Source organism: Babylonia areolata, chromosome 1, assembly GCF_041734735.1.
Source record: "Babylonia areolata isolate BAREFJ2019XMU chromosome 1, ASM4173473v1, whole genome shotgun sequence".
Lineage (NCBI taxonomy): Eukaryota > Metazoa > Mollusca > Gastropoda > Neogastropoda > Buccinidae > Babylonia > Babylonia areolata.
In genome coordinates this window covers 21,336,505-21,360,694 of record NC_134876.1, presented here as the reverse complement: position 1 = coordinate 21,360,694, position 24,190 = coordinate 21,336,505, and the positions used below count along the sequence as shown (strand labels likewise).

At 37.9% G+C, this 24,190-nt stretch overlaps 1 protein-coding gene and 1 non-coding gene across 2 annotated transcripts; both read left to right on the top strand.

The window, feature by feature from the left end:
• The first annotated feature begins 2,430 nt into the window (after window positions 1-2,430).
• Window positions 2,431-2,504, top strand: Trnat-agu (transfer RNA threonine (anticodon AGU)). The gene has a single exon. It is a non-coding gene; the product is annotated as a tRNA-Thr (tRNA).
• A 1,041-nt stretch (window positions 2,505-3,545) lies between these two features.
• On the top strand, window positions 3,546-22,083 carry LOC143280838 (dnaJ homolog subfamily B member 14-like). Its single transcript, XM_076585555.1, has 9 exons — window positions 3,546-3,697; window positions 5,827-6,004; window positions 7,536-7,681; window positions 8,935-9,057; window positions 9,517-9,573; window positions 10,176-10,258; window positions 15,743-15,852; window positions 16,508-16,671; window positions 17,727-22,083. Exons 1-9 carry the CDS (start codon window positions 3,565-3,567, stop codon window positions 17,834-17,836), a joined length of 1,104 nt encoding a protein of 367 aa, XP_076441670.1. The 5' UTR covers window positions 3,546-3,564; the 3' UTR covers window positions 17,837-22,083.
• The last annotated feature ends 2,107 nt before the right edge of the window (window positions 22,084-24,190 follow it).

The following is a 24,190-nucleotide window of genomic DNA, read 5'->3' as shown; positions in this document are numbered from 1 at the left end:
AATTTACATATTTAGAACATACAAGCAGAAGAATTGTTGAACACGGAAACGTCTCCACGATTATCCACACACAAACACAAACGCGGCAGATGCATAATGTCTGTCCCATGCGGCATGAGGAATGGTGGGCAAGCAAAGGTTCCACTGCTGTTTCCCACCATTGGGGCAGTGGCTTCATATCCACTGTGTGTCCAGGGCTCTGCATTGGAAGGCGGGGCCCAATCCTCTCCTTCCGCCGTTTTAACATTCCCCAACCGAAGTCAGGTACCCATTCACACAAACTGTGGGTGGAACTAGGAAAGTCGGATTAAAGTGCCTTTCCCCAAGCACACACCATGCCGAAGCGGGGTCTCGAACCTTTGTCACTGGGGAACACTCAGTGGATCACAAGTCCAACGCCTGACCGATTCTGCCACGGCTGATCCTCAAACATCACAGAAGACCACTGCATGCAGAGAACATAGACCACTAAATGCAGAGAACACTGAAGAGAGATCTGACGAATCACAGACCACAAAATGCAGAGAACACCGAAGAGAGATCCGACGAAGGATTTTGTTTCCTTGTCCACCACCTGCAAGCAAGTAGAACACATGACCTCAGTGGTAATATCGCTTTGTGGTGTAGACACTCACATTGGCCAACATGACCACGTGTCTCAGGCAAACTGATGTGCGTGTACACGTTAAAACAGCGTTGACGATATAAACAAATAAAGATGCCAGTACACGATGGAACACAGCGCTGATAAGATCAGTAAATGAATAAATAAATGACTGAATAAACCGATAAATAAGGAAGTCTAGGAGTATGCCTTGCCTTGGCCATGTCTCCCAAAGAGACTCTCAGGAAAGCTGCCTCCAACTCAGAGCATTCGAGTCGATGTCGATGTCATCAGTCCATTGTCTACTCACATAAATTGGTGATTTTAGTCCTTGGTTAATTCAGACTATAAACTGGTCTGTTCCTAGCATTATTTCTCAACAACCAACCAACAGTTATATATATCTCAATGTGATTTTTTTTAAGTCAGCCCAAACCAAGGAGTGAAACTGAACAGGTACTGTGAAATGAAATGGCACCAGATCGAAACAAACTGATTTTTTTCTTCTTCTTCTTTTTAGGGCACAACAAATATTACAAGGATGTTCAGCTTCTCCCTAGCTCCTTCGCAGTGATGTAAAAGGAGCTGTATTGCTCAAATTTGGATCCCACTTTTATTGTGAATTTCAGGAGGAAGAAGAATCTGAGAAGATAAACCGAGGTCCCATGTGCACTGAGCACTCACTTTGCGTACTGAAAAAGAATCAATGGCAACAAGTTTTGACTTTGACATAATTCTACGGAAGAAATCCACTCTGATAGGAAAACCTACATGCACCGTGGCACACACACACACTCTGAGTCAGCATCGGGTGCCCTTTTTTTCATACAGTGACTGATTTTTACTGTCTGCGTTTGGGATAAATAAATGCCCACCCATTTCTGGCTTGTAAATAGCCGGCATTGTACGACGCTCTATCTCTTGTATATTACATATCATTTTTCTTTCTCTCTTGTATATTACATATTATTTTTCATCTTTTCCTTTCCTCCTCAAAATGTATGTTTCTTGTATGTCTTAATCAAAAAGTTGATGTGATCATTGTAAACTCAGTATTAAACACCAGTACCAAATGTCACGTATATATATTTGCATAAATTACATGAAATATGTAACCGTTGCACTGATTTGCACAGTGTGCCCCAACGATGTTTCATCCTGAAATAAACACGTCAGTCTTATCAGTCTTGCCTTGCAATAATAATAATAATAATAATGAATATGTATATGGCGCTGAATCTTACGCAGAGACAAATCAAAGCGCTTTTGCACCAGTCATTCTTGTCTTGTCTTGAAGTTTGAAGTTGAATCCGGTCGGTGCGTCAAGGGGACTGAGAATTACATGGCAGCCCATCAGTATCATTAGAGCACAAGGCAGACTATCCACAGTGAATGTGAAGGCATGGCATGGGAAGCAACTGTGCCGGCTGGCGCTGTACTCTGTACAAGTTCGGTTCTTTCTTTCTTTCTTTTTTTTCTTTTTTTTTCTCTCTCTCTCTCTCTCTCTCTTTTCTTTGTTTTTCTCTTTTTTTTCTTTCTTTTTTTCGTCTTTTTAAATTCTGCGTCATGTGTGTCGGTGGGTCAGTGTTTGTGTGTGTGTGTGTGTGTGTGTTTCAGTGTGTTTCAGTGTGTGACTTGTGACTTTCAGTTTGACTTGGCCAGGTGCGCCGGCAGACAGTCACAGAACAAATATACACACCACAGCTGATAATCATAGCCTACAGGGAAATTCGATCCCCAGGTAGACAAAAATGCGTCGAATACTGTGCACTCTTTGATCATCACCGTGACAAAAATCTTGCGCCATTTTCTTCCTTGTTGTCAGCGGCGCCATAGCTCAGTTGGTTAGAGCGTCTGCCTAGTAAGCAGAAGGTCGAGGGTTCGAATCCCCCTGGTGCCTTTTTTTTTTCTTTCTTTCTTTCTTTTTCCTTTTTTTTTCTTTTTTTTTTTTTTTTCTTTTTTTTTTGCTCCCTTCTTCCTTCCCTTTTTCCTGGTGCCTTTTTTTTCGCGTAGATTGATGTGAAGTTTATATGTATTTTTCCGCTCTCTTTCACACGACCTCAGTCCATCACTGAAACTGAAAGCCACGGCCTCCGCTTTTGCCTGACTCCGAGATCACCGACAGTGATCTCAGTATTCGTTCAGCAAGAATAACGAAAACCAGCCAAGCTCAACCAGCTTATTTGTTTGTTATCTCTGGCATTGCGTGATAAGATAAAACTCGTCTCCTGTTCCACCCATATCGCTATTGATATGTTGTTAATGTTGAATCACACACACACACACACACACACACACACACAGAGAGAGAGAGAGAGAGAGAGAGAGAGAGAGAGAGAGAGAGAGACACACACACACACACACACACACACACACACACACACACACACACACACGACAGCGTGATACACGCTCTCTCTCTCTCTCTCTCTCTCTCTCTCTCTCTCTCGCTCTTATGCTCAAGTGCTCAAGGTTTGTGTCAACTATGTAGAAGAACAGACCCAATATAGAATGGTTCATACTTGATAGTTTTTGCTTTTCCCATAGACACTAATATCTCTGGTGTCTATAATTTTTTATGCTTTTCCATCGATTGTTTTTTGTTGTTTTTTTTAATGTGTCGTGCAATGTGTAACAGTAATGATTTCTGAAGGGGTTTGCGGCGAGGGGTTGTCAAATTGCATGCTCATGGTTTGTGTTTATTAATATGAGTAATAGATACTACATAGGGCGGCGCCTGGGTGGAAAAATCACATTAATCCTCGAAATTCAAGAATTTGCCTTGCTGTGTCTTGCCGTTCCATTGCCTCTGTGATAAACTCGCTCAATCTTAAAAAATAAATAAATAAATAAAATAAAAAAACTGAAACTCCAAAACAGTTGTCTCTCTTTGCTCCGCACAGAAACCAATCAAACTGAAGCTCTCATTCGGTGACGGCACGACAAAATGTAAGCAGAAAATGGACGGCAACAAGGATGAGAGCGATAGGTGCTATGCAATCGCACTGCGCTGCGTTGCAGCCGGGAACATTGAAAAGGCAATCAGATTCTTGAAAAAAGCAGAACGACTTTATCCGTCTGATAAAGCACAAGGTATGCTCCCCGTTATCCATTTTCCTCCCCGCGTGACCCTCACACGTAACCATCCTTATCGTGCTATTTTATTCATAAACTTGATGAAGTACTTACACGTTTTACTTTCGTGGCTAGATAGTGAACCATTATTCAGAAATTCGTATGAATGCGATTACTTTTACATAAATGTTGGTGTGTTTTCTTCAAATATATTATGTGTGCATGATCGGGAGTTTGATTTGTCCACTTTCTGTTTTTTGCCTGCGGTGATTCCCCACTGGATCAGTTAGCTGTCTTTGTAGACTCCAGTCTAATATTAAACATTTCCATTTTAAAACATACGGTGAACGACCATTTTATTTTTGCAAAAGGCAGTTGTAGGTATTAGATGGCATGCTCAATTTTTTTTTCTTTTGTCAAAACCTGTTTTATGGTGAAGCACATGATGATTATGGCATTAAATCCTGGAGGATTTAACCATCCAGTTTGTATCTTCATTCAGTTTTGAGGTGTAACATTTTAAAATCATAAGGTTTTTTGTGTTTTTTATGGGTTTTTTTTTTAAAGAATCACTGTGGCTGGCAACAATGGAAAAGAAATTGCTTTTGCCCACCACTGTCGAACACTTGAATTTGTTGAAATAACAATTATGCTTCCATTGCAGTGTTACTTACATATTAATTAGAATGGATACATGTAACAAATGAAAATATTATTCAAAACACCTACTGTTTTGTCTCAATTTTCCTACACACTGGTTTCAGTCTTGTCCCTCATTGTATATATATATTATATATGTGTGTGAGGAATCCCAGAAGTGAAAACATGTAGGGAAGGGAGATAATTAATGCATTGTAAGCTGCAGTTTTTCCACTTGAAAACCAAGACATATTTTGTCTGTCACACTTGACAGGGCTGTTTGTTTGGCTTGCTTTATTTTGTTCTGTTGTGTTTTTATGTGGTTTGGTGGGATGGGTTGGTTTTGCGTGTGTGTGTTTGTTTTGTTCACTGTTTTTGATTCTTTTTTTTTCTTTTTTAGATTTGTCAGTTTCTCTATTAATCAGTATATGCTGACATCGTGTATGCTCTGTATTTGCAGTCTCAGTGTTTTCCCACTTAAGTATCACTGTCAGTTAAATGTAGTTCAAAGGACAACAGATAAGGTAAATTGGAAGGAATTGTATAAAGTTATGAGTTTGCAGGATAATAAATTAAAAGTGTGTGGTGAAAATTAATATATTTAAACAAATGATGTGCAGAAAAATATGCATGGAGATGCATGTCTTTGCCACTTTCCAAGACTTGAACTTTTTGCATTTGGTATAATGCAGAACTAATCAATTTAATTTTTGTTTTAAACAAATTGAGCCTGCTAGAATAAGAAATGCAGCATTATGTGAAATACAGAAATAACCAAACACTTGCAGATAAAGTCTTAAACTTACAGGAATAATATCTTGCAGTTGCATTGATCAGGAAATTTGAAAAGGGCTCCCAGTCAGTGAGTGAAACAGCTGAGATGGTTGACACTTAAGAATAATGTTCCTGTTTCCCATTTTTAGCTGATTTGAATAATACAATGAATGTTGGGAGTAAGTAGCTTGGACAGAAAATTGCAAAGTTGGAATAACTTTCGTTTGGGTGTGAACTCATAGCATCCCATTGGTGCATGATACTAACTAACTTATTTTGGTCTGTCATTTTGACCATAACACTCGCAAGATAGACCTCATTTGCATATTATAAATCAGCAGATATTTCATTTGAGGTTTGTATTTTTGGACTTCATGTAGTTGGTAAGATAACAGAACTTGTCACTGCACTATCTGGATAACAGAACTTGTCACTGCACTGTCTTGGAACAGATATTCTTGGTCATATGGTGGTAATCTTATTTTATTGATAATAAATTTACATCTAGGATAAAACTGAATCTCAAACAAGAGCGGTATTTCTAATGGAAAATTATTTATTTGATTAGTTCTTACATCATTTTAGGAACTGTAATTTGTGGGCGCACTGGCAGTCTCAGCCATCACTTTCAAATTACTATGATACCTCACTTATGTTCGAAAAGTGCGGTTGGATTACAGTGAATTACTCACTAGAGCTCCATATTTTCTGATCCTTTATTCTGTTTTTCACAGAACTTTTGAGCAAGTTGACAGAGAACAGCTACGATACGCAAGCACCAAACAGTGAGGAGTCAAAAGCCAATGAGGAAGTTCGGAAGCGGAGGGGCAGTATTCCTAGAGATGCTTCTTCAGACAATCAAGAAAATGCATCTCCAGACTACACCCCAGAACAGGTCGCATCTGTCAGAAGGTAGGTCATGGATGAAAGTACATCTATTTGTTTTGTTGTTATTATTGCATGTTGGTCCCAACTCGGGTTCTAAAAGTATACATGTTCGTGTGTTCAATTAAGTCAGAGATAAGGGCCAAATAGTCTTTGTTCTTGTCAGTTTGGATTAATTCACCCCGGACGATGGAACGCTATAGCATTCCTGACATAAGACATGGTTCCAGATGATGGAATGCGATAGTGGTTTCGACAATTAAAAATTTGTCCATGTTTTCAACATGGGGTAGCATAACAGCCACAGCTACAGTGGGCATTGCGAACATGTCAAGGGTCGAATGGAAAGTTTCATCGTGAGATTCCGTAATAACGGCAAGCCGTTGACTTCAGCACCCCACATGACAAGCTAGTAATCTACATATGTATTGAAAATGGCGTCGCAGGTGATACAAGTGGAAATTTTTGGAGCAGAATAGACCACAACAGCGGCTTTTACTGCTGTTGAAGTGATTGAAATGCTTCAGACTGAAGGTTCCGACATCATCAAGGATGATGAAGACTTTGATATATAGTATCTGCAGTGAACAAATCTACCAGCAAGAAGATAATGACAGTGACTCAAGATTCGGAGGGCATTGAAAAGGGAGGGAAATGGGTATACACATGACGAGATGAGAGGGGTCAGTGGGTCAAGTACAGCAAGTTTCATTCAGTTACTTTATGTTTTGTATTTCTTGTGATTTTATTCCTAACTCAAATAAATGGGCCGTCTGTAGGGAAAAGCGAGGGAGAAAACTTTCCGTCCCGAGTGAGTTAATCATTAGATTAAGAGACTGATTTGATTTCAATAATTTATATCAAAGTTACTTGCAGAGATGATATTATTTATATCTAAGAATATTTGCATGGCTTATGCCGTCCAGTTCAGTTCGGTTCAGTTCATTTCAGTTACTCAAGGTGGTGTCACTGTTTTGGGACAAATCCATATGTACACTACTTGACATCTGCTAAGCAGATTTCTGACCGGCAGCGTAACCCAACGCACCTAGCTTAGCCTTTGCTGTCCATCCAAATAAACTTAGACTTGAAAGCATGTTGTGCATTTGATGTTGAAAAACTTACGTTATATCCAGCCTCTGTGTTAAAAATTAAATTCCTTTGTAGGATTCCTTTTTTGTATTTTTTGTAGTTGTTATTTTGCTTTGAGAATTTTATTTCTTTTTTTAAATCAGTGGCAATGAAGTATGGGCACTGGCTGGTGTATCCAGCACAGTCACCCATATTTGTTCTACTTCTGGTTCCATGTGATTGAATGCAGAATTGCAGATTATTTTGAGAATAGCAATAGCATTCTTTTAGTCACATTAAATGGTTTTTGCAATTGGTTTGACGATAGCTTAAACACTATAGGCATAAAAATGAAAACTATGGTAATTATCATGTTTACAGTGCAGTATTAGAAATATTACACAGATGGTTTGGTTTCTCATTTAGAGAAAACATAGCTTACAAAGCAAATTATCCCTGATCCATGCCATGATTTTGCTCCATTCAGGATAAAGAGGTGTAAGGATTACTATGAAGTTTTGGACGTGAAGAAGGACTGCTCGGAAAGTGACCTGAAGAAAGCCTACCGAAAACTGGCTCTACAGATGCACCCTGACAAAAACAAAGCACCAGGAGCAACAGAGGCATTTAAAGGTTATTTGATTAACATAAAGCAGTGATGTTCTTTCAGGGGGAAAATGAATTTCCAGAATCGGCAAAACACATACTCTCACACAGAAATAAGACTTTTTTCAAATGTATTTCCTTAATCAGCTAAACACACACACACACTCACTCACAAAATGTTTATAAAAGTATATTTCCTGACATGGCTGAAGACTCAGAAAAGAAGCAACTGATCTCCAGAATGGGTGCCTTTAGTTTAATTCTCACCAGTTGTCAACACCATTGCAAAATTCTTCTAATGTTTTGAACCAAGCTGTGAAGGTGAACATTGAATGATAAACTGTGAAAAGAAGTAGCTGAATTTTGAAGAAAACTGAATTATATACATTAACATAATGAATGAAAAATTGAATAAGTACTGATAATAAGAAAAAGACAAACATTAATTCTAAAGGATGCTCGGCTTTACTCTTAAGTCCTCCACAATAGATATGCATAATAGATATGCACTGTACCACTGTGTAGGCAGCCATATTCCATCTATGGGGACTATGCACATGTGCATATTTTAATCTTGTGGAATAAGATTTACACATGCATGTAAAAGGGATTGAAACAGTATCAGTCTTTATATTTGGTGACAAGGAATACTGAGAATCTCAGCCATTATCCCTTCAGTTGCTATTCAGATTTGAACAGGTCTCCAAATTCCATGATGGAAGTTTAACACCCAGTTCCTTGAGGTTGATGTGTGTGTGTGTGTGTGTGTGTGTAATTCTGTCTGCCATCTTCTGATACCTCAAAAGTAGACATGATACATATCACTTTCCTGCATGAGGGTTGCACTTGGAATTGTCTTTCAAGAAAATGACTTAAGATTACATTGTTAATCTTAGTGTGGTATATGTTTGCGAACAAGAGAGACAGGAAGCAGAAGAGTCCATGTGTATACATTATATTGATAATGTGTGTTTATGAACAGTTAAAAAAATTTTACCAGGATTTTCATGGCGCATGTTGCCACTGTGTCCACCCAAGTCACTAAACATCTGCTGCTATAAATTGGGTCATTTGACATGTCATAATGGATGCAACAGCCTGCCTGGATTATTATCATCTTCTTGCATCAGTCATTGCCTTACTTGGGTTATCCATGTGTGAAAGAATATGAAAATGCTCTTAAAAGTTTGATTTTGTTTTTCTGTTGTTTAATTTCACACCCATGAACTTCTGTGTAGTTCTGTAGTACGGTATGATAATTTTGAATTAAAATGTTTCAGCCATCGGTAATGCCTATGCAGTACTCAGTGATGCAGACAAACGGAGAAAATATGATGTGTATGGTCCAGAACTGCAGCAAACATCCCAGTATTCTTCTGACTACACACATGGAGGATTTGAAGGTAGGCATTATGTTGTGTGTGTATGTGTGCTAGAACATGTCTTAATCATTGTTCTGATGAAAATTTTTGGGACTGAGAGTGGAAATCATTGGATGCAGTGACAGATTTGACCAATGGAAAGGAATGCAGCTGTTTTATTTTGTTACTTTGTGTGTATTTTTGCTCTTCAGGGGATATCATCATAATGGAGAAGGATATAATTTACGTTGTTAATTCTTGTTTGTGTCTATAATTACCAGAACATGCCAGTAAGGTAAAAGCATTTTTCAAGATGGTTGAGGCGAAGGTGAAATGTCAAAAGCAGTTAACTGCAGTTGTACAAGTTGAAGCATAAACTTTGTTTTGATTTGTGAATTTCCTCTTTATCCTCAGGTTGTGTGTGTATGTGTGTGTCTGTGTATGTGTGTGTGTATGTGTGTGTATGTGTATGTGTGTGTGTGTGTGTGTCTATGTGTGCAGGTGACATTACTCCAGAGGAATTATTCAACATGTTCTTTGGTGGAGGATACCCTTCAGGTATGAACAAACGTTATGGTAGCTTACAAAAATGCATAATGTGAAAGTATTGAGGAAGTGAAAATGAGTAATTCTTTCTTGGAGGGGCAGAAATAACCAAAGAAGATAAATGAAAGAAAACCATGCAAGGAAAATTAGAAACATGTACATGGAGTTTGTGGTAAATGTTTTTTTCAAATGTCATTTCTGTTCTACTTCACTTCCTTTTTTTTTTTTTTCATGTCAAGTATAAAGTGAGAAATGGAGAGAACTGGTTGCCAGATCATCAGGGGTGCCTTTTCAGTATGAGACTTCGGGATAGAAGAAGAAGATTTAAATAATTGATGTTCATTGACAATAGATGTGTGTGTGTGTGTTAAATAATGACCTGATAAGACACTGCCCTGTGATATTGTATGCCAAGCTGGACTATCACCCCCCCACACACGTTTGCCCTCTCAGACAAAAATGCATGTACACACACAGATACACACACTCACCCACCCACACATGCAGATGTCCACATGCACATGTATACATGCTTCAACACACAAGTCAAGGGCCATATCACTCCAAGGGCCAAGTTAAGGAATGTTTTGATTTATTTAATCTGGTATGTGCAGGCCATGTCCATAGACGTCACCACACACATAACCATCGTTCCCACTACTACACATACACCTATGGCAGAGAACAGCAATCAGAGGTGAGAAATCTTAGTTACCCACTCTTTACAAAGTGTTCTTTTATGCTGGCCATCAAGTAAACTGTAAATAAGTAGGCCACAGTCATGAGCAAAGGTTAACATGTACAAGTGCAGCTGTCCAAACAGTGACCCCAACACTGTGATGAAATTTAAAAGTTTCAGTCAATAAAACTTTATAGTATAAATATAATAAGATATTCTTCAAAGGTTTTGTTGTTTGTTTTCACATGACTAACATTGGAAGGAAAACATGAAAACAATCTGTTGAACTAAAAACTGTTTATCAGGTTTGATTTCAACATCTATCAAATTGAATGAACTATTTACTGCCGATGTTGCCCATGGTGATTGTGTGCTCTGACAGAGACAGCTTGAAGGCACAAGCAGGGCAAGCCATTGCTGTTTGGCACAAAACATGCCATCCGTATCCATATTCAGTTCACTTTATAGAGGGCACCAATCCTCTTCCTTTTTTTTTTTTTTTTTTTTTTTTTTGCGAACCTTGAGAAGGGATAGGTTCCAGAATGGAAAATTTGAATACCTATGAAGTTCATTTTGTGCATTTTTGGCATTTGTGTCGGCAAAACGATTTATGACATTCTTTCCGTCGTCTGTCTGTATGGTGGTGCTTTTCGCTGCCATTTTCTCAGGAACTGTTGCGCCTGAGGACAACAAGCTTTGCATGATTATCTTTATTGATAAGTTTTTAGAAGTCATCTCCATGAGCACAAGCCAAGGTCACAAGACTGATCAATATTTCAACACTAGTAGATGATTGAAAATTTCTAATAAACACAACATTTAAGAGTTATACATCCCACACTGATAAATCTCAGTGAAAGAAATGACACCATTAAATATTTCTGTTCAATGAAATCACAGTAGCGTACACCCGCCACAGGCCTGCTAAAGATGGGAAATAAACACAATGCAGTGTATGTGTCATTGGCAGTCTCGCAGACGAAGTCAGAGGAAAGCGGCAGGTCCATCCCGTAAAATGCCACCTGCGCCTCTTCCCTATACTACAGTGATTCTTCTGTACTTGCAGCGGGTACTTCTTGCCTGCTTGCATGCCTTCGCTGCTTTCTCGTCACTCCCCATGTTATTGCTGTAACTAGTCCGACGTGTGTGCGTGTGTGTTATCATTTTTTAAATCTGTCCCATGCTTGCTGTATTTTGTGACCAGTTTTATGGAAAATATTTTTCTTTTCTGGAAAATGTAAACATGCCTTTGGGCAGAGTTTATTTTCAGCCCAACTATTGCCCTGTGTCCCAGTGCTGTGCATTTACTGTTGGGGTGCGTTTTGCTCATTTGTTGTTTTGTTTGTAACCAATCTGTATAGCTAGAAATTCCTAGCTGTTCACAAATGGATCTTTGATAAGGTGATTAATTGTAAACAAGTAACTAAAACATTGTCAGTACCAATAAGAACAGTTGGTCTGTCGGCTGTGGGCAGCTGTGTTGCAACTTTGCTCCATATTCCTAGTTAAATAAGGTAACAGAGAGATCAGAAAAAATATTTTAGCCACATATACAATGCTGTGGTTCATACACTGTTATGGAAGTGATGGATATAACATATTTAACTTACCCATTTTGTTAAACAATATGCTCATTGAAATAGTAAATGTGTTGCTTGGTGTAACATTTGAAACGGAATTTGATGCATCTTACACCCATAGAAGATATTTGGGTGTCATTTCAAACAAAACCATGTGGTGGAAATCAGAATATTGAGAATCAGTGTATAACCATGCATTATTTGTTTATGTTTACAAAAGAATTCTGCATGTAAAAGGTGATTTATCACCAGTCTTGAACCACAGAAGAAGAAAAATAAATAAAAGGCATTTTAAAGTAATGTTCTTGTAAGACATTTTTAGATTTATTTGTGTGACCCTAAATGGCCCAGCCTCAAAACTGATATAGGTGTAAGGCTGTTGTTGTTTTTTATTCAGTTTTACCTCTTTTGACTTTTTTTTAAATCTTCAGATGAAGATAATCCATGACAAGTGTTCTGGGACTGTTGTAATGATTGTTAGTACTGCATGAACACCATTGTTACTTTGTCAGCTACTAATTGCACTGTTGCTCACAGCCTCTTTCAATTTGTCTGTGGTGGTAAAAAATAAGTTTGTTCTCTGAAGTGGAGTGATAAAGTAATAGATAAAGAGCCCAACCTGGAAGCAAGGGTCCATGGTTCATTTCATCAGGATTTTTGCTCTCCCTTACACTTGATGGTCTGGATGTTAGTCATTCAGCAGAGACAATAAACTGAGGAAGAAATAATCCATAGTGACCATCCACTTACACTGAAATACAAATGTGGAGCAGACAGAAAAAGAAAAAATCAATGGCGCTGCTCTTGGGAAAGCAGCCCAAACAGAGAAATCTGCTCTAATATGAAAGCATTGCAATGGGGTTAGATTCAAAGCAGTACAGTGCAGAGCAGTCAAAATTGTGACTATTGTATGCTTTGGCAAGTTCATTTAATTTTGTGTGATATGTTTGAAATTTGATAGCTTTCTGTCAATTTTGAGCAGTATATTAGAAACTGAGCAAAATGGCAGATAAGTTCAGTTATACCAAGAAGTATGCTAGTCTAGCCAGCAGCCTGAGAGAATCTGGCTTCCATGCCAAAGTCCTCGCCATAGAGATTGGTGCAAGAGGGTTTGTAAGTACATCTACCTACAGCCTCATGAAACAGCTGTCGATTTCTGGCAGAGAGAGGACAAGGGCTCTCGAGGCAAGGGCAGAAGCAGCAGAAAAGAGTTCCAGCTGGATCTGGTCTTGGGGGAATGAAAGTAAACGTCATAAGGATTAAATTTCCCTACCCAAACTAGAGGTATGATGGTGCGGTGGTTAAAATGTCTGCCAGAAAGGTGACTTAGTCCTGAAGTAGCGACCACCCAGAAGGCGTGGGTTCGAACCTACTGAGGACCAGGTTGGGGGAAAAAAAGGCAGCAGTACAAGGGCATCAAGGAGTCATGACCTGGGTGCAGCCCGGCCCCCTTAGAGTGGAAGGAGTTAGGGCAAAAATACTTGACTGAGAGGTGCTTCTCTGAAGACCTTGTATTGTCCAGCTCTCCCTAGAGTTTCTTATCACTCACTGTAGTCATTAATAACTTAGACATGTTCCCCCATACACATCTTGCCAGTAGTCAGCTTTGGGTAATGTATGGGATTTTTCATCAGTCAATTTACTGAAATAACATCTGAAAACAAACCTTGGATGTGCATGATTATTCCCATGAAATAAATCTGTCAACTAAATACATGCAAACAAAATATATAAGTCTGATGAAATTCCTCATATATTGACTCATTCACTGAACATCAATGCAGATATAATGACCAAGAACACACAACTCAGTGTTGTGAAGTAAAATGTGAGATTCTGTAATTTAAATCTACAAGAATTGCGAGCAGTTGTACGCAACATGTTATTGTTCATCATTTGTATTAAAATATTTTATGTGTTTTAACACTTTTTGTTGAATGAGGTGTGTGTTTGTTTTAACATCTTCAAGTGACAGAGTTTTTAAAAGATCTAAAATAATGAAATAGATTTTGTTTTTTCTATTAGAACTTTTGGCATGTGTGTTTTTGTTGCAGACTTCCCAGTCCTATTGATTTAATTTGTCTGAGTGTTTCTTTCTTGTATGACAGCTTGTCACTGTAGCACAGGAAAGATGCAGTGCTGCCACAGATGATAAATGAATATTCTGAAGTTTTATTCTCACTCCGTCTTCAAGCAACTGTTTCTCGCCCATTTGAAATGATGGGGTGTAATTGCACCAGCATGTCTGGAAAAATAGTCCACAAACATTAATTCAGGGGGTGGTATGTGTGTGTGTGTGTGTGTGTGTGTGTGTGTGTGTGTGTAAGAAGGCATTATTGAGCAAATTTTGTTTTTTGTTGGGGTTTTTTTTTGTTTGTTTGTTTGTTAGTTTTTTATCCTGTTTTATTCTTCATTCCTATTTTAAAATATTTTTTATTACATATTTCATATCATTGTGAGATTGAAAATGTGCTGTTTTATAAGATGCTCACTAATTCATACACACAACTGTGCATTGTCAAAATTACTGAATTGTATTATCAAATCATCTTGGGAGTGGCACCTCTTCTTCCCATGTTCACAAATATTTCATGTCAGTGTTTATGCTAGAGTGGTGTCACCTTCCTTTTGCACAGTGAATTGATTTTGTCACATGAATGTGTTTTCTTCAAAACTTTTTCAACTTCCTTTCACAAGGTGATTCATGTTTACACTACATGGGACCCAGCCATATCACAGATAGACATAGATGATAACTTGTTTTATGACATTGCAAGTTTCAGTTTCTCAAGGAGGTATCACTGTGTTCGGACAAATCCATATACCGTACACCACATCTGCTAGTAATATTCCTGACCAGCAGCATAACCCATTGCGCTTAGTCAGGCCTTGACTGCATGCATATATATTATTTGTGTACCTGACGGAGAGGATTTCTTCTACAGAATTTTGCCAGAGGACAACACTCTCATTGCCATGGGTTTTTCAGTGCACCAAATGTGTGCTGCACACAGGACCTTAGTTTATCATGTCATCTGAACAACTTGACACTCAGTTTGATTTTCCAGTAAAAGTTGGTAGAAAGGGCAAGAGTGGGATTCAAACCCAGACCCAGACCCTCACAGACTCTGTATTGGCAGATCTTAACCATTCTGCCACCTTTCTCCTGTGACACTGCAAAAAAGGAGAGAGAAAAAGACACCGGTATTAAACCGGAGAGGCAGCTGTGATTATTTTCCCTTGCTTTCTACGTAGTTATGATAACTTTGTGCCAACCAAAACATGCCTGGATATGGCTGTTAGAGACTGAGTCAGATCAGGCAGCATTGGTGTTATGCTGTACAAGATTGGACTGCAAGTTGTAAAACTAACATTGAGAGAAAACAGCAGCAACAAAACACAGAAAGAAAAGAATAAGGAGAGAAGGGTTTATTCCAGCTATGGTGGGACATCTGTCTGTCTGTTAGCAGAGTAAGCATGAGTGAGTTAGGTTCTTCCCATTGAACTTGACCTTCCTTTCATGATGTTGTTTGAAATTTAATTGTATATCTGGCCGTTTTTGTTTTTGTTTATGTTGTTTTTTTTCTTCATATAAAAAAAGACAGCTATTTTTGTCAGTAAGGTGACATGACTGTTACAAAAAGTGTTTCCCAACTTCTGGATTTATAAAATTATTGTAGTAGGCTGCTTCACCATTGTTTATTAACATACTTTAAAAAAAAGTCTTGTGTATTTTGATAACTACATTGGTAAGTTAATGATATGATAATGCTTATGTCTGAAGGTTGTTTGTGTTGGTCAGGTCACACCACAGAGCATGTTTATAAATGTGTTGTGGGAGATCATATGAGTTATGTGTATTATGCACATATGTGTTGTGTGTTATTGTATGAATTATGTATATGTGTGGTGTGTGTTACAGAGCAGTTTCACCTTGCTCCTGCAGCTGACCCCCATCCTGATCCTGATCCTGTTGTCTCTGCTGTCCAGTTTCCTGGTCAGCGACCCTGTCTTCAGCTTGCAGGCCACACAGTCAGTCATTCCAGTTTTTTTGTTCCATGATGTATTAACACTTTGTACCCCGAGTATTGATTTATCCGTAAGACTTGGTTGCTTGCCTTGAACCTAGTATGGATATTTTGCTACTGCAGTGCATAGTTTCAGTTTCGCATTCTCAGTCAGTCGTATTCTCACTCCATGCTTTTACCTTGTTGGCTTTAGCCTCTACATTGTTTGTCTGTGTTTTCAAGGGGATTGAGCATGTTTTTAATGACATGTACATTTTTGATGTGAAGTATGGCTTTGACAGTGCATTCAGCTGTTGTAGGGGTGGTCCTAAGAGGCGTACAGATTGTTAAGTTTTTTATGAATGTAGTTCTTTTTGAGAAAATACAGTCTGTCATCTTTAAGGAGAAATGAAGTAATAGGATTTTATAACAAAAGAAATTTGTGTGAATAGATCTAATGAGGATAAAATGACTGACACTGACAAAAAGTGTTTTATTGAAATTAGAAAGCAATCCATTTTTTTTAATACAAGTTTAATCTATCATCAGTCAAACACAAAATCTAAATAATTGCAGTTTGTTCATTATTATGATGTGTTTTTTCCTTCCATTTCAAAAATATTTTGTTCAGTTTGTTTTGGGAATTGTGTAAGTTATCCTTTGCTTCTTTTGTTTTTCAGGAAATACTCTGTAAAGAAGGAGACCTACAACTTGAAAGTACCCTATTATGTCAAGAAAGACTTTAAAACGGAATACCGTGGAGAACTAAGGAGGATAGAGCGCATGGTAGAAGATGAATATATATCACAACTCAGAAGCAATTGCTGGCGGGAGCGTACTTACAGTGAGTACTTCTTTGATTCATTTCAGTATATATTCCAAGAATAAACTTGATATCTGGATCTTGATTCTGTTGGTCTCTTGTATTTCCTTTATTACAGCTTTCTTTAGTCAAGTTAAAAAGTTATATTTAAAGGCCCCATAGCCTTTTAAAGGCCCCATAGCCTTTTTTGGCAGAGGGGACAGTGAACTCAAATTCACTGTGTGAAGGGCTCAGCATACAAAGACAATGCCCAATCCTCTCCCTCCACTATTTTAACCTCAGCCAACTAAACTCAGGTATGCATTCACACCAGTGAAAGAGACGGACACACAGACAGATGGGTTTTTTTTCTGAATTGTATTTTGGTCATATTCTTGTCATCATTCTTTATCATAATCTTTTGGAAGCCTTGAAGAAAACTTTTTATCCAGTCATTTCAAATTCCGCCAGTGGTACATCTGCCAGTCTGTCCACACACACGCATGCACGCACGCACACATGCACACACACATTTCAGATTCTCAAGGAGGCTTTACTGCGTTTGGACAAATTCATAAACTACACCATATCTGCTAGGCAGATGCCTGACCAGCAGCATAACCCAATGCACTTTGTCAGGCCTTGACTGCATGCATATGTATTTGTATACCTAGCAGAGTGGATTTCTTCTACAGAATTTTGCCAGAGGACAACACTTTCGTTGCCATGGATTCTTTTTTGGTGCGCCAAGTGCATGCTGCACACAGGACCTTGGTTTATCGTCTCATAACTAGACACAGTTTGATTTTCCAGTCAAACTTGGGAGAAAGGGCAAGAGTGGTATTCAGACCCAGACCCTTGCAGACTCTGTACTAGCAGACGAGCATCTTAACCATTCTGCCACCTTCCTCAACACACAACAACCCAACACACCCCACCGCACCACAGTACATACACATGTGCAAGCCTGTGAATGTGCACACCAGTAAAACATATTCTGATCAAACCAGTATGTTCACTTATATTCCATCCACTGTTCAGGGTTGTGTATACTGAAACACATGACTGATGAATGTGCTATTGTTCTTTTGTTGCAGAAGAGAACATGATATGGAGAGCCAAGAACTATGGTGATGCCAAGCTATACCAGCAAGCGTTGGATATAAAAACCCCTTCCTGTGACAAGATTCAAAGAATCTATTCCTGATCATAAGTTGGCCTTTTGTGATGCTGTGTGTGGAGTGTGAGTGTACCCATCTCACTTTGAAAAAAAAAGTTATGTTAGATATGGTCTTGTGCAAGTTACCTTTGTCATTGATGTATATATAGTCATTGATACTTTAAACAAATTGCTTTTTGTTTGAAAAAGGTGAGCATGATGTGCATGCTAGCTCTCTGTGTGTTGTTCATAAGTGAAATGTGTGTGTGAATTAGGAAGTGTGGTGTTTTGAAGGATGTTTCCAAGTGTTGGTGGGTTTTTTTTTTATTTGTGTTTTATAAGCTGTATTTATCACTGATGATCAGTGAACAATTTTCCACTATAATTAGTGTGTGTGGAAAGTATGTGTTTGGTAAACATGAATGTTTGCATAGTGATGTTTGTTTTAATTTATTCTAGATGTCATTTATCATTACTGAATGATGAAGTGTTCAAAATCATGTGTAAAGTTATTGTGAATCTTTGTTATAAAGAGTGAAAAGCCCTATGATGTAGAAAAACAATAAACTATTACCACAAATGACATCTGTAAAAACCAATCTTATATGATAGTTTTCATTTAGTACAAAAGTGTTTGTTTCTGTGAAACAGAGCAATGAACAGAGTTGGTATTTACCGTAGCAACAAAAATAGTTACTTAATTAGAAGATTATGAAGAGAAAAAAATGCCCTAGCTTTTCATACAGACCAGTCTTGATATATATGAAACCCCAGATATTTACCATTCACATACCATTTACATTTATATGCTCATTATCAACTCAAAGAGGTGCAGAGTTGAACTGTGGGTACTCTGAAGATAACAGTATCTAAATGCCAGAACAAGCAGAGGTACACTCCAAATAGTGCATAAATGTTCTCTATGATGCAGCTAACCAGTGTGCCAGTGTTCAGGTTATTCAGTTACAATGGCGGCACAAAATTTATGTATATACCCTCCCATCATTTTGTGGGCATCCACAATTTATCACAGATGAAATAAATAACTAGCATATAATTATGATATAATGAAAAACACACATTTGACTCAAATGCACTGGTATAGACAGTAAGATATGCACTAGAGAACTTAGAAGTAAATGACTGAAGGTTTAAGATTTTAGGCATGGCCTTTTCTTCCAATCCAAGGGGAAGAATGGAGCAATATATGATCTGTATATATTTGCATCATACACTTAATATTTTTGAACGAAAAATGATTCTTTTATAATTCGCAGAGCTCAAGGTTCAAGCATAATGCAGCTTGAGAATTTCTGACCTGCTCAAAGAAAAATAAAGAGAAGGGAGAAAACCAGAAAGCAAAACACTGTTTCGGAGCATTAGATTGATAAGCTGAGGACAGATCTTCTGTTTATTTTACAATCCATTCACTTACTCACTGATCAGACCTGTTCTTTTCATGTTGTTAAATATTTGACATATGTATTGGGGATAAGCATTTGGGGATTGATATGTTTCTGTTTCTTGAAAATTGTATGTCAATTGGAAGACAGTACCTTGGTAGTGAAGTCAGTTGCTTTGAGACAGAAATATATGTGATAGATGTGTATGCTTTGTGAATGTGAAAGATAAAATCTTTTTTTTTTTGTACATGCGTGTGTGTGTGTGTACGTACATTTGCGTACATATACGTGTGTGTGATTTTTACTGCTTTAATTTAAATAAAACAAACCAAAACAAAAGAGATAAGATAAAAGCACTAACATTAATGTAGTGATCTCGTTGCATGCCATATGGTTCATGTAACTGGATCTTGAGATGACTGAAAGGGTAATTAATGCATCCCTCCTTGTAAAGGTGGTGAATAAATCTGCATATTGATGGTGGCTACTCAGCTTGAAGAAAATGTGTGTTCAGTATCTGAAAATGTTAGTACCAATAAGTTTAGTGATTTTTTTCATCCATCTGTCTGTCTGTCTCTCTCTCTCTCTCTCTCTCTCTCTCTCTCAGAATAATTATATTCATACCAGCGAGAGATTTGATATGTACAGAACTTTCTGTAGTGCACATGATTTAAAACCTTATCTACTGCAAGATATAGACAGGCACTTGAAAATTATAACAACAAAATTTAGATTAGGAATATCAGAACTGACAGTGCATCGCTCAAGATACAAAACTTCTAGTACGAATGATTTAGTCTGCCCTCTATTTAACGAATCTGAAGAAAACGAATTGCATTTTGTTCTTTGTTGCCCAGTGCTAGAAAATATTCGTGAAATATTTATAAAAGCAAAAGATTACAAACATCCCTCTTTGTTTAAATTAAGTCTGTTAATGTCATCAAGCAACAGTAAGGACATTCGTGATTTTTCCTTGTTTTTTTTGTATAAGGCTTTCAAACTTAGAGAAATAATCACTTCGTGAAATGAATATAATTATATTTTGTTATCTGCATTTATGCTTGTTTGCTTATGTTGTCTTATTGAATTGCATAATGTTCATATTAACCCTTTCACTTGGGGCTGAGGCCTTTCTGTGACTAAATCATTCCGTTCCGTTCTCTCTCTCTCTCTCTCTCTCATTGTTCATTTTCTGTCATTTTTTGGCAGTTTCATATCTTCTGCTGTCTGTGTGCTTACATAATATGAAGAATAGAAATGACCACCCAGTAGATATAAGCTTCACCTAAAAGTTATTCTGTGTGAAAAATTACTATACAATAGTTTTTACCCATCCTTTTCCTCACGAATAAGACACTGTATTCTCTTATTTTCATCAGATCATTGCTTTTCGTCCTTTCAAGTGCAGTTCTTGCTGATGGTGTTTGTTTCTGCTCTTATTGAAGTGCTTCAAAATTTTAACTCTCTATTTACAGATTTTAATCAAACTTTCCATGTTTGGTTAAAACAATTCATGACAGTGTAAAGACAGTGGAAAGAGCATGTCTCATAGTTGTGTGATACCATATAGCATTCTCGGTCTGATATGTTTAAGCATATTCTGCTTATGTATGGAACTATAGATCTTACAACAGATACAATATATATCCTGGAGCTGGATTGGGGATATATGTATCTATATATGATTTATATCTTAATCAGAAACAGACTGAATCTTATATTTGTGCATACAAGTGGGTGTGCACATGTATTGAATGCATATGTGTGCATGCATGTGTGATTTTCATTTCAATTTCTGTTCACATGTGTTGTTTTAGACAAATCTAACCTCTATATTCACAGATTTTAATTAAACATGAGCATGCATGCATGACTATGATAAATAATGGTGAAGCACAAGTACTCATTAAATCATATACCCCATGAGATATGACAAAATAAGTAGGCAATCATGCCTCGATTAATGAAGATAAACAACATGCATTTGCGATAGTCAAAATTAATGCAGGAATCTTGACAGCACTTTGGGTTTTTACCCAGGTTTGCGACATCTGCTGAGTGGTTAAGTGGTATGTGCTGGTTTAATTATTTATTTGCATACAGTTCTCCATGGTTAGGCAGATGTGTTTCATTTACCAATTTGTGTATCATGATATCTTGAGGAAGGTGAGTCTGTATGAGGGTATTTTTTGTTGCCTGCAATATATAAAATAAAAAAAACAATAAAAGAATGTTCATAGAGCAGAGACTGGAATAAAATTCCATATTTCGTGAAGTTCCTTTGCTGCAAGATACAGCCAGCCTTTTTTTTTCTTTTCTTTTTTTTCTTTTCTTTTTTTTTTTTTTAATCTTGAAAAGATATTTTCATTTGAAGTGCACATGGAAGTCTCTGGTATGGACATTATTGACTTGTGATAAGTTGATGATTGATACATACCAAAATTGCAGAGACACATCACACACCAGTGAGTTTCTGCACTGCTGTGAGTACAAGTGTACCACATTTCAGACTTTTCGTTTTGCCTGAAATTACTGAGACCACCAAAGGTGAAATTGAATGTGAGTGTGATTGACTATTTTCAGTTAAGTCTGATCATGAAATGAAAATCTGACAATAGCTGTAGTGGCAGGAAAATGGGTCATGGGTGAGTGTTGAGGAAAATGGTGAAGGGGTGTGGAAATTGTGTGTCAGCTGAGTGAGTTTGAGATGACCCCTATGGAGTCCCTACAGCCATGTTGTGAACCATATTCACATTTGATTTTTTTTTTTCTTTCGAGTGGTAGGATGCTCTTTGTTTCTGGAATTTCTGCACCATTGTACAGAATACTGAATAAACCTTGTATGTACCTGTTCGTTGTTTGATGGATATTTGTAAATAAAATTAATTCACTTATTTGTGTGTCTGTGATGCATCACATTGACCATAAAACCTGCATTCATTTTCCTCTCTCATTCTCTTTGTCTCTCCTCCCCCCACACCCACACCCCCACCCCTCACACCCTCTCTCTCTCTCTCTCTCTCTCTCTCCATTTTCTCTCCCTCTCCATTTCCATCTACCTCTCACCGTCTATTTTCTCTGTTGATACACATTTGCGTGTACATGCATACAGGTGGCTTGCATGTTTTGGGACTGGAACATTGTGGGTCCTCACCAGTCCTCTGTCAATACATTTTGCTCCATCCAAAGAAAGATGGTGCTCTTTTTGCTGCATTCATGGGATGAAAGTTATATTCACTCATATCTGTGTGGTTTTTACAAGAGTGGCTGTTTTTTACCCAGCAATGTAGACAGCCATACCCTGTTTTCAAGGATTTTGTTTCCATAACTCACGAAACATTGACATGGATTACTGGATCTTTAACATGCCTATTTGTTTAGCACGTGCATATATATGAAAAGAGTTTAGGTGTTAGCAAGGTGTACATGTTGACCTGAGATATAGGAAGAACCTCAACCCACCACATGCCAATACCAGAATCAAATCCAAGACCCTGAAAAGGTAAGTCAGCGCTCTGCCTACTTGACTATTGTGCCCATCATACCAAGAGGTGCTGAATTACAGCAATATAATCTGTTCTGGGAGATAAGCCTAAATTTTACACAGACAAAAACTTCTCTTTTTTTTTTTTTTTTAAAGAAAAGGTATACTACAATACATGTGTAATTATTGATGATGGGTCATTTGTCATGATCAATTGGCTCAATGAAGGCAGTTCATATAATGGTTCAGTATCTGTCAAATCTCCCTTTTCACCTGCCTTTCGGTGAAAATGTTACTCACCATATACCAAACAAATAGATTTCAAGGGAAAAAAAAAGCACTTGGCAAAGTATTTCTTTACAGTGAAATTGAAAAAGTACATTTTGATGTTGCCAGTCAAAATAACTGAACTCACATTTTAAATACAAGTCTGATACTCAGCCAACTAATTTATTTGCATGTGCACACACATTTATTTGATAGACAAACATGAGCACACTCTTCAAGAATACCAAGATACACATTCTTCAAAGCAGTATTACATGCCTTTGTCCTTCATTTTAATTTCTCGTCTCAAAGCCTGTGTTGGGTTACTCTGCTGGTCAGGCATCTGCTTAGCAGATGTGGTGTAGCACATATGGATTTGACTGAATGCAATGACGCCTCCTTGAACTGAACTGAACATGCTTGAGTCAGAAAAGATGCCAGATGATAACTGAAAAGATGTGGATCCAGTCTTCTTGTTCACAGGCAGCCTACTTCAATGTTGAAGAATCTACTGCCATAGGGGTAGCCGATGGTTGGTCACTGCAAATAATAGTGATAATAAAATGATCTGATAAAGAGAGGTGGGAGGTAGCCGGTTGTTACCAAATGCAGTGCTTGTTATCCCTCCCCTCCCCCTCCTTGTCCGTCATCCCATTCAAGGGGGTCAGGTAAAAACCCGTTAGGCAACGCCCATATTCTGCCTTATACATAATCAAATCAGTCAAGGAAGAAAACAGCAACAAGCCACTAAGAATACAGCCTCCTTGCAAACCAGCGAAGATATCTTTAAAGTGAGCAGCAAGGAATCCATGACACTCAAGTTAGAGGGAGGGAGCATTGAAGAAGAATGGATTGAAGACCTGATGAAAATCGGAGTGCGTTACTACAGCTGTCATATAGGCTTTGGGGTTCCTTGCCCATAGAATGATTTTGTTGTTTGTTTTGTTTGTTGTTTTACACCCAGGGTTTGGATCGTGCTTCCCCCAGAAATTCACAAACTGCTGATACCTTTAAAAATCTCATGGACATTGATCCAACAAAGGAGTTTTATATTAAAAAGATATATTTTTAATATCAGGTCTCGTCCAGCTCACACGGGGCATACTTGAACTTGAACTGGAATCAGACGTTTGAGGCCTGTGAAGGCCTGTTCGTTGTTCAATTGGTTATAGTATATCAGCATGCGTGGCCTAATTATAGCATACTGGATCATAAATGCTTGGAGAGTTGGCCCAATGAGGGTCTAAC

Coding starts and splice junctions, on each gene's coding strand:
- LOC143280838 (XM_076585555.1), top strand. CDS start 3,565: ATGGACGGCAACAAGGATGAGAGCGATAGGTGCTATGCAATCGCACTG. Junction 6,005..7,535: donor CAGGTCGCATCTGTCAGAAG/GTAGGTCATGGA, acceptor TGCTCCATTCAG/GATAAAGAGGTGTAAGGATT. Junction 10,259..15,742: donor GCAGAGAACAGCAATCAGAG/GTGAGAAATCTT, acceptor TGTGTGTTACAG/AGCAGTTTCACCTTGCTCCT.